The following is a 16,755-nucleotide window of genomic DNA, read 5'->3' on the forward strand; positions in this document are numbered from 1 at the left end:
TTATTCTATTATTTTTCCTCAAGAATTGGAAGAGTAAGGAACCTTAAATTAAGTTATATTTTCAGAATGAGAAAACTGTGTATATTAAAACCAAAATCAAACAAATAGACATCCAATTAGTTATCACCTCTCATGCTTTTATGTTGGATCACTGCATAACTGCATTGTACACAATAATTCTCATAGTGGAAACCCACGTGTGGTATGACCTGGGGCCACAAGAAATTTCTGCTCAGGCAGTCTAAGCCACAGTGCCTCATTGAAGAAGAAAGAGAAGTGCCTCCAAGGAGTAGTTTGGGGGTGAAAGGGAAATGTTGAGCAGCAAGATACACAGAGACAGCTAGTTCCAATGCAGTAAGAGTAAGATCTCTGACTATGGCCACAACAACCCATAGCTGCTTCCCTTAGAAATTACATACAGCCCTTCCTAGTATTTTTTTAATAGTGTACTTTTTCCACTCTTAGGGTTATGATCTATTTTATTCATCTGAGGTGCATTTTTCCTTTTACAGAAGGTGAGACTAATTATTTTGAAGAATGTAGTAACTACCCTTGTCCATAAAAACAGGTGAAGTTTGGACAAGGATGGATACTACTTGTTATATCAGGTAACCAGTTTATGTAGATCACAGCTTGAATTTTCTTTCCATGAGCTAATATTCCATTCGGGGCAAGGGTTATTTCTGCCTCATACATATCTGTAGGGGATTAAAAAAAGCTGAATTACTCAGAAAGTGGGTGGTTTCATTTAGAAAGAAGAAAATATTTCAAAATATGGAAAGCTTATGTTGGCAGTGGCTCATACAATGTAATTTGTGGAGATGGAGACTAATTACTCCCAACCACACAGTGTATGCTTCTTCTTGGCAATTGACAAGTTTTTGTAAAATACAGAAGATAGTTTCTTTATTTTGGCATTTAATATTTATGCATTTACTGACTTACAGCCCAGTTTTTTATCTGGATGATTCATAGCACGCTCACATCTGTACATAGCTGGTACACAAAATTATATGTCATATCAGAAGGAAAAAATTTCTCTTCTTTCCCCATCCCCAGAGAAAGATGCTACATTTAATCTGATGGAGTTTGTTACCTTGGTTAGTTTCCTTACACAATCAGCCTTAGACCTTGCTAGGACCCAATCCAGCAAAGCTTTTAGCACGTGTTTAAGTTTAAGCATGTGTTTAACTTCCCTTGATTAAAGTTAAAAACATATTTAAGTGCTTCGCTGAACTGGGGTTTCTCTGAAGTAAGGTATGTGGCATGCCAGCCAGTTTCTTTCCATAGTTGTGATCGATTCTACACAAGTCCATAGATTTTTTTTTCTCAATGTTTTTCACACCATTGACATTGACTATGGATTAGAAGATAATTACTTCCATTATCAATGATTTGCAAACATGCAAACACACGTGAAGAGAAGGTTTGCGTATCTGTAAATCTGTAACAATCTGACAGGGAAGTAAAATACAGAGAAAAATACCACTGCATTTATTTCTTAGCCAAGATGTGTTTAAATTCAGGCCATAGCCTGAAAGGCATACTAGGATTTTCCAGTCATAACTCCTTTTCATAAGTAACCTGCCAGTGATGACCACTCAAGGTGACTTTTTGTAATCAATGTAACATTCAAAACAACTGTCAATCTCTTTAGCCCGTGTGAAGGCAGTCAAAGCAAAGCAGACAGCATCAGCTGACAACTGAAAGATCAAATCCTACTTGATTTGAACAGAGCTACTTGATAGAGTTGATAGTTGTGGTGGGGTGGCTTCTCCTGGTGCAGTCACTGTAGTGCAATGAATGGAGCTGACTTCTTTCACCCTGTGTAGTTGCAGTAACCATTTGGGGCAAGCTGTTTCACAGGCCATTTTGTTCCAGATCAGACTTGAGATGCCAAGCTGAACTGGATGAGGCATCTATGTTACCCATTAAGTAAAGGAGGAATCAAAAATAAGAAATATCACCCTTTCACCCCAAAAGGAGAAGAAAGGGTACTGAGGCCTGTTGTTCCTCAAAAGGCTATAATGCTTCCCATCTATGGAAAACATCACAGGGAAAGAAATGGAACCTTAAATAATACTGAAGCCCTGTTTCTCCAGACCACATGAGAGAAGAAAGTAATAGTGAAATGGCTTTGAATTGCTCAAGAAAGGCCATCCACAGTGGTGGGAGGTTAGCCCAGAGAGCAATGTAAGCCACACTTGCACAAACACACAGCTTTTCCTCAGTTTAGTACTGAGAGCAAATAAGAAATCAAGAATAGCTCTTTTGCTTCTGTGCTCTCAAACAAAGTATTTGTGAAAATTACTATTTAACATGGTAGGGATGTCTGTGGGCCTTGTCCTTTTGTATCATTTGTCCAGTTTAAATGCAGATAATTGCAGTATCACATTAGTATCATTTTGTTAAACATCAATGCCTTTTGACCTCTCTCAACACTGTTTTCTTTTCTGAAAATCATTAATCTTATACTGGGAAAAGCAGTGGTCTGTTACAACTCCCTGCTTTGCTCTCAGCTTTCCAGCTATGACATAATTTTGAGCAGGCACTACAAAAAATGGAGCAAGACCTTAGACTGGCCTTGAATAAAAGGAAATTAAGACAACGTCAGTCACATCCATGCAAAATAAAAGAGAAAGGAATAAACCAAGCATCCCAGTGAAATACTTTTTTTGTCCTTGAAACCTGTTGTTTAAAGGTAAAATCCCACATCCAATTACACTGACTTGTATTCTCCCGGGTGTGTAAGATGCTTCAACTTCTGATTTTAACTTGCCTAATTTGGTTCTGAAGATGGCCCTGGAAGTAGGCAGGTAAGAATATCAAAACTGATACTGTCTAAGCAAGCCTGAAACCAGATTTTTTTTTTTCCTAAATTCCAACCCATCTTTACATTAATTTAGCTCTCTTCTTGCCAAAGATTATTTTTTCTGGCCATTTCAATTGATGCTAACCATGTAAATCCTTTAGGAATTAATGGAAGAGAGACTTATGTGTTGCCAGACCACAGATGAGCTCATAGCCACACAAGGAAATTAATTAATAAGGAAAGACTGAGCTGCATTAGTTTCAGTCAATTTGCACATTCCAGGGATCACTAGTAAAGTAACTGTTGTCATAATATTTTTTCTTTTAATATTAAAAAGTATTCAGACCACACAGCTGAACCCTGCCCTACAGAATCTTCAAAATTCTGGGCTACAAGATGTGCATCTGTAATTCCATTCACTTGTCTGCTAGACACATGTGCATTACAGGGCATAATTTGGCCCATCACTATGTTTTCCTAACATAAATTAACATTTTTCCCAAGCTACCAAGCCAAACACAACAATAACGATTGCCAGTATCTCTACAGTAAGATCTAAATATAAACTCAGGGTCCATAAGATGCTTACCATAGTGTTGTAATTTGGATCAATACTCAAGGTTGAAGAAGCACTGTGCATTTTGGAGAGCTGCCCATCATTCTTTTCCTTGCTTAGAACATCATAAATGGGGCTTGGAGGTTTTTGATCATGTAGAAATTTTTTCGGCTGGCTTTCCAGGCATCGTGGGGCATAATTAACTACTTCAAAAGTCCCAGCATCAGAGTTAAACTTCACTGGCTGGGCAAAAGTCTACAAAAGAAGTTAGGAAAGTTTATGGTACTGTAATAAGGCAACTGTCATTTAATAAATTACTTTTTATCATATAGAGGCATCCTACAGAATAGAAAATTGCATTATGAGGCTTCTTTCTCTTGAGGCCTGAAATAGTAATTTTTCTGCACTCTTGCTTTTGCTGTATAGCTTTCCAAAGCATTCCTACCTTTTTATTTCAGCCATGCTTAATTGCCAAGAATTGAATTCATTCTAGATCACAGACCTTTCTTTTTCACATGTAAATAATTGATTCAGTACATTGAAGTCTAGAATATACAATTAACTGTGACTTTAGTTTTATTCTACAGAGAAGTACTCACCTGCAGGATCAGATCTACAGTATTATTCTCCCATTTGTTATTATCAACAATCAATGCATGAAAATATTAGCAATGAAACTGACATTTTAAATGTGAGATGCATTTGAGAAGGATGAATCTGAAGATTTTCATATGTAGGAAAGGTTTGTCACCATACTGTTACTTGTAGGTCAAACAACTACCAAAACCCATGTCCTGTAGCAAATTTTATTATACATCACTAGTTCAGTCAAATAGTGTATAATAGATGAGATGGACTAAATTCCAATTTTGGCCATGCAAATGTGACTTTTGTCAACTCACAAAACCCCACTGCACATGTACACACTAAAACAGAGCCATCTTTCATCTTTTAAGCTCTGGTATCAGGTATTTCCCTAAAAGACTATCTTTCAAATTCTCTTACTTGAAATGAAGAGGAAAAATATGGATGGATTTTACAGAAGTCATAGAGGATACCCATGACAGTTATGAATAGTAGATTATATGGAATTTATGTGCATTATATATTCTGTAATATACAGAGTATATAAGCATCTCTGCACTCAGCTGGATGACAAGGCATGTTGTATTTAGGTACTCAGGAAACTATGGTCACACCTAAACCCAGTGCCAAAACTTATTTTGGCTATGTTCCAGACAAGATCCCACCTGGTGTTTGCACAGTTGTCGTTCTCCTGCATTTAATAAGAATATTTTATTTGTTCAAGTACTGTATTTTTAATTTCCTTGAACTTTTTCATGTATCACATATATGCACACAGACATAACTCATATACATTCTAGATATGTTAAATACATGCTACATATAACATAGAAATATACTACAGAACAATTTGATTCTTCTTCACACCTATATAAGCCCAAAGTAATTATGTTAGTGTCATCTATTTTGTTGCTTCTGTTTGAAGCCCCCTTGTTGATCAATGCCTTGTAGAGCACTGGCCAGAATTGAACCATGTGGCTGCAACCTGTTTTTTCAGCATTCCCTACTTATCCCATAATGTCTCACTGTAGAGGCTCAGCCTGGCAAAGCACACAGCATGTGAGAACTTTAAGTGTACGATTAGTGCCTATGACATCAGACCGACACTGCTCAGGGCCCTGCATTGAATTGCATGAGTCTGTTCAGTTACCTAACTTCAGCTGAAATCATGGATTGGTTTTTGTTCTCTGACACCTTCTGCCTCTTTTGGCATTAATTTTCTCCAGGGCACTCAGCAGGTTTTAGTGCTTTTTTTTCCAGATGTACTGAACAGCATCTAACAAACCTTTCATGTGTAGTAGATTTCCCTACACGCAGACCTCCTCCCAGTTTGCTATGTGCACACTTCATTTACTTTCAAACCTAATTTGTGCTGCTACCAGCTTTTCAGTGACTAACTGTGCAACCTTAATAGCCTTTAAATGTTTTCTTCCTTATATATTCCTTCATGTTTTAAATAAAGAAACTGAAGAAAGTACACTAAGAAAAAAAGTACTTCAGTCTCTTAGGATTTGAAATGCTCTCGCTTGCAGAAAAAAAAAAAGCAAACAAAATGGAAATTTCATAATAAAGGGCTTTGTGACTAGATATGACGAGATCGTTTTAGTTTCATATTTTTCAAATTGAAAACTAAGCAAATACAGTATTAGTTTAGCACATATATCTACTTTTATTTAATAATTTGTAACTTACTCTAGATTTAGGGTTTATTGATACTTATTCTATTTAGCTGAACAGAAAACCGCGGCAATTTTAACATAGTGAAATGGATGCTGGTGACAATTATTTAAATGTAAACTGTATTGCTGTTTTGGGGTCTGACTACCAACCACTTCTAAGACAAATATACTAGTGGAGCAAAAGAACATGCATTGATGGGATAGGAAGATTTAGACTTTCATACGCCACATACTTGACTGAAAAAGGGGGCTCTAGTCCAGATTTTTGGGATTTGGATGTAGTTACTCATCCCCAGTATGATGATAACTCATCCCCAGTTACTCATCCCCATCAAAAGGCATGCATACTTCTTCTATCAGTCAGAGAATAGCCAGTAGACTTGACACTAGTAAGGATGTATCTGGAATACTGCTTCAGTTTTGGGTCCCCTGTACAAGAAGGATATTCACAGATTTTATCAAGTCCCTCAGAAGACCACGAGATGGTCAGAGGCTGGAGCACTCATCCCTGAGGGAGAAGCTCTAGGAGGACTAGCAGCAGCTTTAGTGTATTTAAAGGAGATTGCTGATCAGATAAAGCCAGGCTTTTTATGGAGGGGTATGGTGTGAGGACGAGAGACCGCTTGTCATACACTGAAACAACAGAGGTCTCAGCTGGATTATAAGAAAACAGGTGATTTTGGGATGATTAGCACTGGAATAGGCTGTCCAGAGAGGAATCAGCTGCTGGAGGTTTTCAAGACCAACTGCAGAAAGTGCCGAGCAACCTGGAGTCAGTACTAAAGCACTAACCTTGCTTTGAGAAGAAAGCCACACTACAGACCTCCTCAAAGTCTCTTCCAGACAGTAATCTATGATTCTGTACAAATCCCAAATTCCCAAAAGAGCATCTCTCTGTCTCTCAAACTATCATACAGAAGCATTTTAGAATAATTTAAACCTTCCTGTGGAAGCTTGTTTACTCAAAAAATCTAGAATGATAAATCAGAATGTTTTCATAAGCATAATAAAGAAGAGGTAATTCCTAATCTTCTTAACCTACCACCACCACAAAAATAGAAGTGACAATGTTATGAGAAAAATAAAATGGGAACACACAAAAAAACCACCCCCAGAACCTGATTTCTTGTAGGAAACATTTTCCCAATTACCACACAGGAGAGAGGATCAGTCAATCCATTTTCCTTTTAGTATCTGAAGAACTTTGGGGCAAAACACTCAATCTAATCATTCTCACACATTACAAGCCACAAAAAAATGCACCAATAAACTGTTCAATACACTTTAGCAAACTTAAAACCTTTCCAGTGGAAGTCAAGTACTGTAAAATCCTGTAACACTTCTCAGGACAATGACAGAGGTTTATGGCACCACCAATATTCCATCCTTGTAATAATGAGGAATCTCTTCAGTGAAGATGCCCATGCTGAAGAGTGGATGATAGTCTACACTATAAAGGAAAGGGGAAATATTATCCATGCCAATCTAATATACTACGAAATGTCTTTCTTACCCCACATTTGGCAAGGGCTTTTGGCTTTTTACAGACAAGTAAAATACACTAACCAAAGACTAAGTGTACCATTCTCTTTAGTTTGAGCCAATTTTTGATGCTTTGAAGATAAAAAGGAAAATCTCCATAGAAATTATACCTCAAGATGTTAAGAAAAAATAAATCAGATTTGGCAGGAGCCTTGAAGCTTGGGGTTCATACATTGTCAGTGTAGCACAATAAATAAGATCGAGGACTTGAGAATACCAACAAATAAGAAGTCTACAGACTTTGCAAACTGCTTTACTTGCAGGAAATTCTCCTCCCAAAGCCAGTATGACCAATGTAACTCAGTGTAGTAATCTCAGCTTCAGAACAAAATCCCTGAGCAAATAACAAAAAGCTGTTTTCAGACTGTGGTAGCAATACCATTAAATAGATAAACAATTGCATGTACTTTTTTGACAGCAAAGAAATTTCTTAGCTGTCAAATGCACATTGAATATGGTTTTCAGCTGAAAAATAAACAGAATACATAATTCTGAAACCTGAAGTTATATACTTGAGCGAAGGGAAGACAAATTTCTCTCAGTCCTCCCATAACAGAAACCAAAACAGCATCCATCATCATGTTGCCAGGATATCAGACATATAAATCTCACTGTTCTCTGTCTTAACAGTTTTCAAATACACTCAACTTCGGATACAATTAACAAATGTGTAAATATGCTCACATCCCAGACCCAAATAATGTAGTTTGATCCCAAGAGAAACAGAATGACCACAGCTTGGCTGCTTCTTAGGTTAAGGGTGGGAGTGAATAGAGATCTCATCCAGGAGCATTGCCAAAACTTCCTTAAGAAGAGGATATACATATATCATAAATAAATGTCAGAGAGAGTCCACACCAGAAAAGAATTTCAGCAGCTCTATGAAGTATCTGGAAAAATTCACACTACACATGGTCAATGAAAAATCTCCCACTGGCTTTAATGAGTCCAGGATTTCCCTTCTGTTGACGAGTAAGACAAAAGTCATAATCACATACCACAATCTAATTAAGAGAGAAGAACATTTAGAGTAAACACGCTATTAATAAGGAATGTAGTCAGGATGACTTTGTTTGCTTCCTTCAATATCAAAGACATGATGCAAGTTTTAGTGCTGGGTAAGTCTCAACATAACATGCATGTAGAGCCTTACTTCTGTCAAAGCCTACTTCAGGGAGGTTATATTGGCAACTGCAGCCTCCCTCCTCACACCTGGAAAAGACAAGAGGAAACTAATGAGCATGCACTGATGCCTTGAATCAATGATTTGTTGCATGGAATTATTCAAAGTTATCTTCAAAGCAGTGAAGAGCCTGAACAGTGCAGCAGAGTGGATTGCTTTTTTGCTTTCTGCCCTTTCTGTAATCTGTGACTCAGAGCAAGCACAATTTCATTTGTGACAGAACGAGGTTCTCAGGACCATTCGGTCTTCAGAAAGGCCGACTGGCCTAAGCTTTGTTACTTGGGTTTTAATTGTTTTCAGAATCATCTACTGCATCAAATGCTGGACCCCAGACTACCTGGAGGAGAGCTTTTACAGGGAGAACAATGTTCAAAAGAAATATTCCTCAAATCCAAGGTTGATAAAATTATGGTCACATAGAAGATTTCTGCTGCAAGGGAAACCAACCAGGGACAGGGACTTGCCCCCAGATTGTCATCTTCTGAATGTGCATCAATTGAGGAACAGGGTAGCACTTTTGTCTCCAGTGCAACGCCTTGAGGTTGCAAAGAGGAGGAATGTGCCTTCCTCAGGACCACTGGTAACCGGAAAATGACAAGTAAGACCAGCATGGACTTGGGATGGAATGAGAAGCAAGCAGCTTGTAGAGTGCAGGAGAAACAAGTGGCATTACTGTGCTTGCCTTCAGCACTGAGCTGGATGGCAATTTCTGACTCCTGAATTTTTGTTCCTGACTAAACATATCCTTGGATGTTTTTAGTACATGGATCAGAGTCAAATTCTAGCCTGAACTCCTAGAAATGGAAATGTGTCCAGGCCAATGTTTCTCTTAAATCTTTCATTTTACATTAGTTACTAAGGAAGGTGTAACTCGTTTGTGTGTCATGTAATTGGTTTCTGCTACTGTGAAATCACCGTACTACTGGCAACAAGTGCTCTCCTGAGGTTTTTTGTATTATGTATTTCAGAAATACTTTCTGTAAATTACAGTTTATTACAGTATATAGCTCTTTGGAGTACCTAGATATTTATGTCAGATTACATTGAATGTCATTATAACAAGAAGATCACTTAAGGGATACACTGTAAATCAAAGAAAAAAAAAACACATTAAAAACCTGCTGCTGTTATAACAAGTCCCCAGTGATACAATTTTCCATATGCTAATGGTGCATTATAAATCAATGCAGAAGCAGTCCCTTAAAATAAGCATATGCTCCCCTTCATTTCTTGTATCAGGTCTCACAATATTTTCAGTTTAACTTGTTGCCTAACTACTAGCACACCTGGGTAATGCTGTTCCCAGGCAACAGGGTATAAGCACAACAAGAATAAAGCAATGGAAATTTCAATGCACTGTTTTAGTAAAAGCCTTCTGAGAAGGAGAGGGTAATCGGGAATGTAAGGTATTCAAACCACAGAACTCAAGGCATTAATAGAACTTAATCCTGAAGAGGATAAATCCTTAGGAAAAGATCAAAGAGAAAATAAAACCAATTATGAGAACATTAGTTAAAAATAGCTAATAGAGCATCTGTTTTCATGAAGATATGTAAATATGTGGAAGAGAGACCATGCGTCATTTTAGTAACCTACCAACATTACCAGCATAAAACTGTTTACTCAGGAGTGACTGTGAACTCTTTTCTGTGGGCTTCCAGAGCCATCAGGAGTGCCTGGACAATTGCTGCAGTTCAGAGCTGCTGAGCTGCGCCAGGACTGTGGGCTGAGGAGCCCTCTGAGGCCAAGGAGAATTTTGGCCTCTAACAGATGTCCTGAAATTTGTCTATGTCCAAGGAGATCAAGAGACTAAAAAGGCTGAACTTCTTACCCACTCCATCCTGTGCAATTAGGGGAAAACTTGAAGCATTGTTTCCAAATAAGCAGCAAAGGCATGGAGAATGGTATTCCTGTGCTAAGAAAAATCTGGTACATAGGAGAAGGCCTGGTTTTAAAACCTAAGTACTTAGGCTTGGATTTAGGCAGATATCCTGAGGAAGCTGTGGGGCAGGCGTTAGGGGAGTTGAGGTGTTGGGGAAAGGGGAAAAAACATCCCTCTTACCACATGACCTGTTCCATCTGTGTCTCTCTAGCTTTGTACACTCCTCAGAATCTTGCAGTATGGTGAAAGCACATAAAGACTGAGCTCTTGAAAGAAGTCAGTATTGATGCTGTGCACAAAACTCACACTAGGACATAGAGTTAATACCTTAGGATTAAAATTTGGAATGAGAAGCCCATTCTACCATCCTTAGTAGTGCAATTTCCACACTGTGTACATTTACACAAATCTATGATGTGGCTTAGAGAAACAGCTATGTCTGGTTCAATTAAATAAGCCAAGTCATTCAGTCATGAATCACAACTGAATTTATTTCATTAGTGACCTCACCAAGCCACTTGGTAGCTCCTTTGAGGTCCAAGGAACATCAAGAAATATTGTGCTCTCTCCTAATGCTGGCAGTGGTTCCTACAAAGCAAGCTATAGAATGGATATATGCTCTTGTAGTGTAGCCTGCTGGACTGCAGTGCCTTAGGAAGGGAACAGGCTGTGGGACAACTCTGGCACATCAGGTGGGAGCCACAAGTGACCCTGTGGAAAGACCTGTGCCACCTGGCAAGGGATTTGAGTGTAAGGTGTCAGGGCCAAGACTACTAAGATGAAGTTGGATGAGGTTGCCACATTGAGAGAGCAGGACTGTACATGTGACTCCCAACAGAGTGTGGGGGGCCAGGCTAGTTGATAGGGAAAAGGAGCAAAATACAGGAGAACTGGTTAAATACAAGGTACTGGGTATGATGATCTAACTGCAACTGGATCAGCACACAGAATACAGTGTAAGGCTCCATCCTTCTGGCTGCAGATGGGAGAGGAAGAGGAGGGAAGTGCCAACTTTGAAACCTTCCAAGCCATGAAGAGAAAGAGTTATTTTTTGAGCTAAAATGTTAATTAATCACGGAATACACTGCCAGAAAACTGTAAAAGGACAAACGTTTGTTATGTCGTCATGTTGTAACACTGTAATAGAAGTGGACGCCTTTATAAAACGTATTTATGTGTCTTTTTCATTTCCTATTCATATTATTTTAGTGCACTGTGATTTAAATACATAAATTTTTAATTATATAAGTTTAAATACATAAATAACCTAGGAATCTTGGGGGACAACAAGCTGTCCATGAGCCAGCAGTGTGTCCCTGTGGCCAAGAAGGCCTGGTGTACATTAGGAAGAGGACTGCCAGCAGGTCAAGGGCTCTTCAGTACATGGGAGACATGGAGCTCCTTGAGCAGTCCAGTGGAGGGCTATGTGATTAAGGGGCTGGGGCAACACTCTTATGAGGAAAGGCTGAGGGAGCTGGGCACATTCAGCCTCAAGAAGACACAAACAAGAGGGGCCCTTATCAACGTCTATCAGTATCTGAAGGGAGGATGATGAAGGGACGATGATGCCGGGCTCTGCTCAGCGGTGCCGAGCAATAGGACAAGAAGCAACAAGCAGAGACTGATGCCCAGGAAGTTCCACTGGAACGCAAGGAAGAACTTCTTCACTGTGTGGGTGACTGAGCACTGGAACAGGCTGCCCAGAGAGGTGGTGGAGAGGAGGTGGTTCTTTAATATCTCCCCTCACTGGAGATATTAAAGAACCATCTGGATGCAAATCTGTGCCGTGGGCTCTGGGACGACCCTGCTTGAGTAAGGAGGTTGGACCAGGTGACCCACTGTGCTCCTTTCCACCATGACCCATTCTATGAGTCCGAAAATTAGCAAGAGAACATCTGTCCCCAGAAGTCCAGATAACTGAGCTATTCATACTGATAATAACACTGAGCAGTAAGAGTTGTTACCATTAAAATACAGATATATGGCAAAACATAAAATTTTCCAAGATGGATTAAGTTACTCTTAGTAAGGCTTTTCTTGTATTTTGCAAGGGATTTCTGTAAGGTACTTACCGGAAGACTCAAAAATTCATTAAAGAAATCCACAAGCATATCATCTGTGGCTAAGCATTCTTCCTATAGAGAGATAAAACCACAAAGCACAGCTTGTAATAATCTTCACTAATATTTAAATGCACTATTGCCTCAAACAATATTTTTTTTCCATGAGATATGACATGGAAGATTTTGCAAAATATTATTTCCCATTTTTGGAATATAGTCATTGCATCACTGTTATATTCTAGCCATTGCACACTGCCGAGGTCCTTAGCAATTCAAAATGCACACATGAAGGTAAATCCTTTACCAATGAATTTACAGATAAAGCCTTCATAAACCAAACAGCTTCTAGATGCTGAAACTTTTGAAGAAATACGCATAAGCTAACAGTCTAGAAATTCCCCACATTGTACCTTTCTCTCTTGCACTTGGGAAGAAGGAGAGTATAATATTTCACCAGGGCCACCTTCTGCTCTCACACTGCTGCTTGGGAATATTTGGGGACTAAAAGGGAGTACACTAACCTATAATTTGGCTCAACAAGCAAGCAGTGTATGAATAGTGAAAGCGCATACTTTGAATCTGACAGAACAGGGAGGCTTCCTGTTGTCCTCATCATAAGTGAAGACTGCATCTGCAGGTGTTTTTGTAACTTTTCTGATGCCTGCATTTTAAATCCTGCTAACATGACACAAAAACTGTAGACTAGAAGTTGAATATTTTTGCTGTTGACAAATCCAAAAGTATGGCTCCAAGTCTTACTTTTACTGACTCAGTATCTCCACCATCCCCATTTCAAGTCAACAGAGGGTAAAACTGAAACATCATTCCATTGGTCTTCAGATATATGTCTTCAGTATAATGAAGACAAATAATTTTTAATAGTTTCATTTTCCTGAATATTCCATAATTTCAGCCTTGCAAGGCAAGGAGAATTAACTTAAATTTAATGTATTTGCCAATAGCAGCAAAGGTGTTGCAACACAAATCTTTTTTCTCTTTCTGAATTTGATAGCATTGAACTGTGCTAGTGAGAAGGAGAGCATTAAAGAGAGGTTATGCACAAGGTACAGGCAGGCAGTATCTTGATCTAAACCCCAGTGGTCTAACCTAAATGCAGATAGCTTGTGCTCAGATAAGGAAGAAATCTGAGATAACATGCATGACAAGTCAGGACTAGACCTGATGGTGTTTGTCTGGCCCTAGTCTGCCAGCATTTATTCCTTAGCGCATGTGGTTGCTGTGGTGACTAATACAGCACAGGCAGGGTAGCCCAAGCTCATTCCTAGAAAATGCTGCCAGTGCTGAAAGCAAGGCTTTCATGCCTTATTCGAATCACAGGCCCGTGGCGAATGCAACTGCAGTGCCAGTGCCATGGATCTAGAGATGTTTGGGCACTGCTTAAACAGGAGAATTCACCAAAGTGTCTAACCCATTTTGAAATCAACAGAGAATCCTCTTACTAATGTCAATAGGTAATCAAATCCAGAAATATAAATTCTGCAAGTGTTAACACAATTAGGAAAGGAAATTAATTAGAAACAAGCTATAGTCAGCCTCATGTTTGATTTGACACTGACAAGGATGAATCTCGAGCTAGGACTAGATATGATAATACATGATGAAAATATTTTATTGTTTCAAATGACTTATTAAAAACTATTAATTTATTATTGGCTGAAGTATAAGCTCTTCAGGAATATGTAGGTAACATGTTTTTAATTTCCCAAGGATATAATTCTCTGTAGTCCCATAAACAGCAAGAAATGTAAAAACAGTGGTCGATTAAAAGATAAAATGCTTATGATATTATTAATGTGTGCTTTATTACTTACTCTATCTACATATTTTATACTTTCCTCTGGTTTTTGGAGAGTTTTTTGTAGACAGCCTTATTTTCATTTGAAGTCAGTTGCACTTTCTTATGTGCACATTATAGGTTAGGGAGTTGCACATAGAATACTATAGCTTAGATTTTTGTGCCAGAAAGCATTTGGTTTAATTTCTTTCCATACCATTTCTCCTGCAGCAAAGTCTAAATTACGACTAGAAAAAGCAGCCTTAGAATTGCAACTGAAGGTTAAGGTGTACTAAAAATTGGTCCAAAACTTGTGTTTTTGTTGGTTCTGTTTATGGTAATAAACACTATAAATAAAACAGTATCTAGAGATTCCCAAAAGCAATATCAACACATTTATACTTTAAAATACACGGGAAGTGCCCAAAAGGCACTAAGTTACAAAGGCATCCAAAACAGGGAATAGGCAAACAACACCTGAGCTGTAACAGTAAGTATGTCATTTCTTATGAGGTAACAGACAAACATATACACCTTTCAAACAAGAAGAAAAACATCAGGGAAATCCTACAATGAGCTATGAACAAAGGGCAAAAAAGGCAAAGTAAGGGAATTGTTAAACCTGTTATATTGAATCTTCCAGTTGTTTGTTTCCTTCCTTCATCCTAATTCATTTTCATTTCCATCTTTCTTCTCCATAGCCTTCTGTTACTTTTTTTTCTAATTATTTTCAAACTAAATATTTTGTCTGACAAAATTTTAAGAAAATTGCTCAGTAATCTATACTTTCAAAAAAAGAAATGAGAAAACAACAGTTTCCAAAATGGTTTTTTTGCTTTTTTTGCTGCATAGCTGCATGATGAAAATAATGACCAAGCCTTATAAGCATACTTACTAACATTTCTTCTGTTATACATGGAGGTTCTGAAAAGAAGATATTAAATATCATGTTATCCAAGCAGTACAGTTAATCTGGTTCACATACAATACAACAAAAAGTAGTGAGGCGTGACAACCCTCCTGGGTATTCCCAAATAAAATAACTTGGTCTGAAGCAATAAAATAAACTAAGAATATGCTGTAATGTTGACCCGTGCATGAAAAGATTAACTATCACAAGAATTATTTAAATACAAATCCAGTGTTATTTAAATATATTATTTCTTATATATATATCAGTTAACTTCATGTCAGCTTTCCTCTGCAAAATTGATAACTAGAAGCCTGGTGGTTTAATGAAAATACAGATTTGTATGAGACTCACAGCTGTGAACAGCAAATACTACAAATCATGGGATAAAATTAAAAAGATCCAACTGTGTTCCCGAATAATCAACTCTCATTCATTCTACGAGACTATCCTGTCTTTAGTGATGCCGTTTGAGGTGGGGGTAAAGTTCTCTCTTCGGAGTGATGAGTTCTGCCGGGCAAGTTTACACCCGTCAGCTCAAATTGCCCCTCTTTTGTGCCACCGTCTCTGCACCTGAGGCCGCCACCGTGGGGCCCGAGCCCCGTGCGACACGGAGCCGGCCCAGCCCTGCGGGGACAGTGCCACGTACCGGTGGTGAGCCTCTTGGAGCGCATCCTGCCCCCGGCTCCCGCAGCCGCCGCCGGCCGCGCCTGCCCAGGTGGGATCCCGGGGAGCGGCGGGAGAGGCTCCTGCCCAGGTGGGATCCCGGGGAGCGGCGGGAGCGGCTCCTGCCCAGGTGAGATCCCGGGGAGCGGCGGGAGCGGCTCCTGCCCAGGTGGGATCCCGGGGAGCGGCGGGAGAGGCTCCTGCCCAGGTGAGATCCCGGGGAGCGGCGGGAGCGGCTCCTGCCCAGGTGGGATCCCGGGGAGCGGCGGGAGCGGCTCCTGCCCAGGTGGGATCCCGGGGAGCGGCGGGAGCAGCGCCGGGGCCGCCGGGCCCGGCCGGGGCCTGTGGCCGCCGCGCCGTTGCCATGGCGCTGCAGACACGGCCCGGGCAGCGCCCGCCCGGCACCGCGCTCCCTCAGGGAGGACAGTCCCGAAGGACGTACCTGAGAAGCAGAAATCTGAGGATGCTTGTAGCCAGAAATTAAACTAAACACTCCCAGAATGTTATTTTCTGCCTTGGCTCCCGCATGGAAGAAAAAGTCACGTTTTTGGTGGGCTCAGCGAAAACTGTGTGCAAAGAAGGAATTCGGGGCCCTGTATGAGGATTTCAGAGGGATTTAGGTGTTTCACTGAAAACCATCCTACCTAGCAAGTACCTTACCCTAGAACTGCATGAATCCTTCAGGACTTTTTGGCATGAAATTTCACTCAAGGGTTCTCTGCCGCTGCTTGTTTCCAGACCAGCACTGCTTTCAGTAGCTTGGCAAAAATCCCTCTGGGATCAGTTGTACAAGATGTCATGGATGCGAGGTACATGAAGGGCTCCTTTGAGAAGCCTAATCCATCAGCCAGGCTCGTGAAGTGCCCAAAAGTCACTAAAACCTTGACATTCCCAGAAAACTTATCATTTGCCCCCTTTCACAGAGCACAATAGTATATCCAGTTGTAACGCTCAACTGTGAAAAAAAGTTTTATTTTAACTCATACATGACTTTGGTGGAATCCATGGTAAGTAAAAACAGAAAAAATGCACATGCCTGGGGACTGCATCTTAAAGTCCAGAAGCTGATGAGTGTTCATAAT

The 16,755-nt window shown here is 39.7% G+C and overlaps 1 protein-coding gene across 2 annotated transcripts in view; it reads right to left on the minus strand.

Annotated features, from left to right (window-relative positions):
* RGS22 (regulator of G protein signaling 22) overlaps positions 1–15,813 on the minus strand; it is a 60,564-nt gene extending 44,751 nt beyond the window's left edge. The window contains exons 1-4 of one of the 2 annotated variants that reach the window (XM_038129714.1): positions 15,657–15,813; positions 14,993–15,021; positions 12,312–12,374; positions 3,402–3,623 (exon numbers count right to left, since the gene is read on the minus strand). In XM_038129714.1, the coding sequence (XP_037985642.1) occupies positions 3,402–3,623; positions 12,312–12,374; positions 14,993–15,021; positions 15,657–15,681 (339 nt within the window). In that variant the 5' untranslated portion in view covers positions 15,682–15,813. The remainder of the gene's footprint in view (positions 1–3,401; positions 3,624–12,311; positions 12,375–14,992; positions 15,022–15,656) is intronic. The other variant, XM_038129715.1, reaches the window with a different exon arrangement.
* Between the last annotated feature and the right edge of the window lie 942 nt (positions 15,814–16,755).

This window comes from Motacilla alba, chromosome 2 (genome assembly GCF_015832195.1).
Source record: "Motacilla alba alba isolate MOTALB_02 chromosome 2, Motacilla_alba_V1.0_pri, whole genome shotgun sequence".
NCBI lineage: Eukaryota > Metazoa > Chordata > Aves > Passeriformes > Motacillidae > Motacilla > Motacilla alba.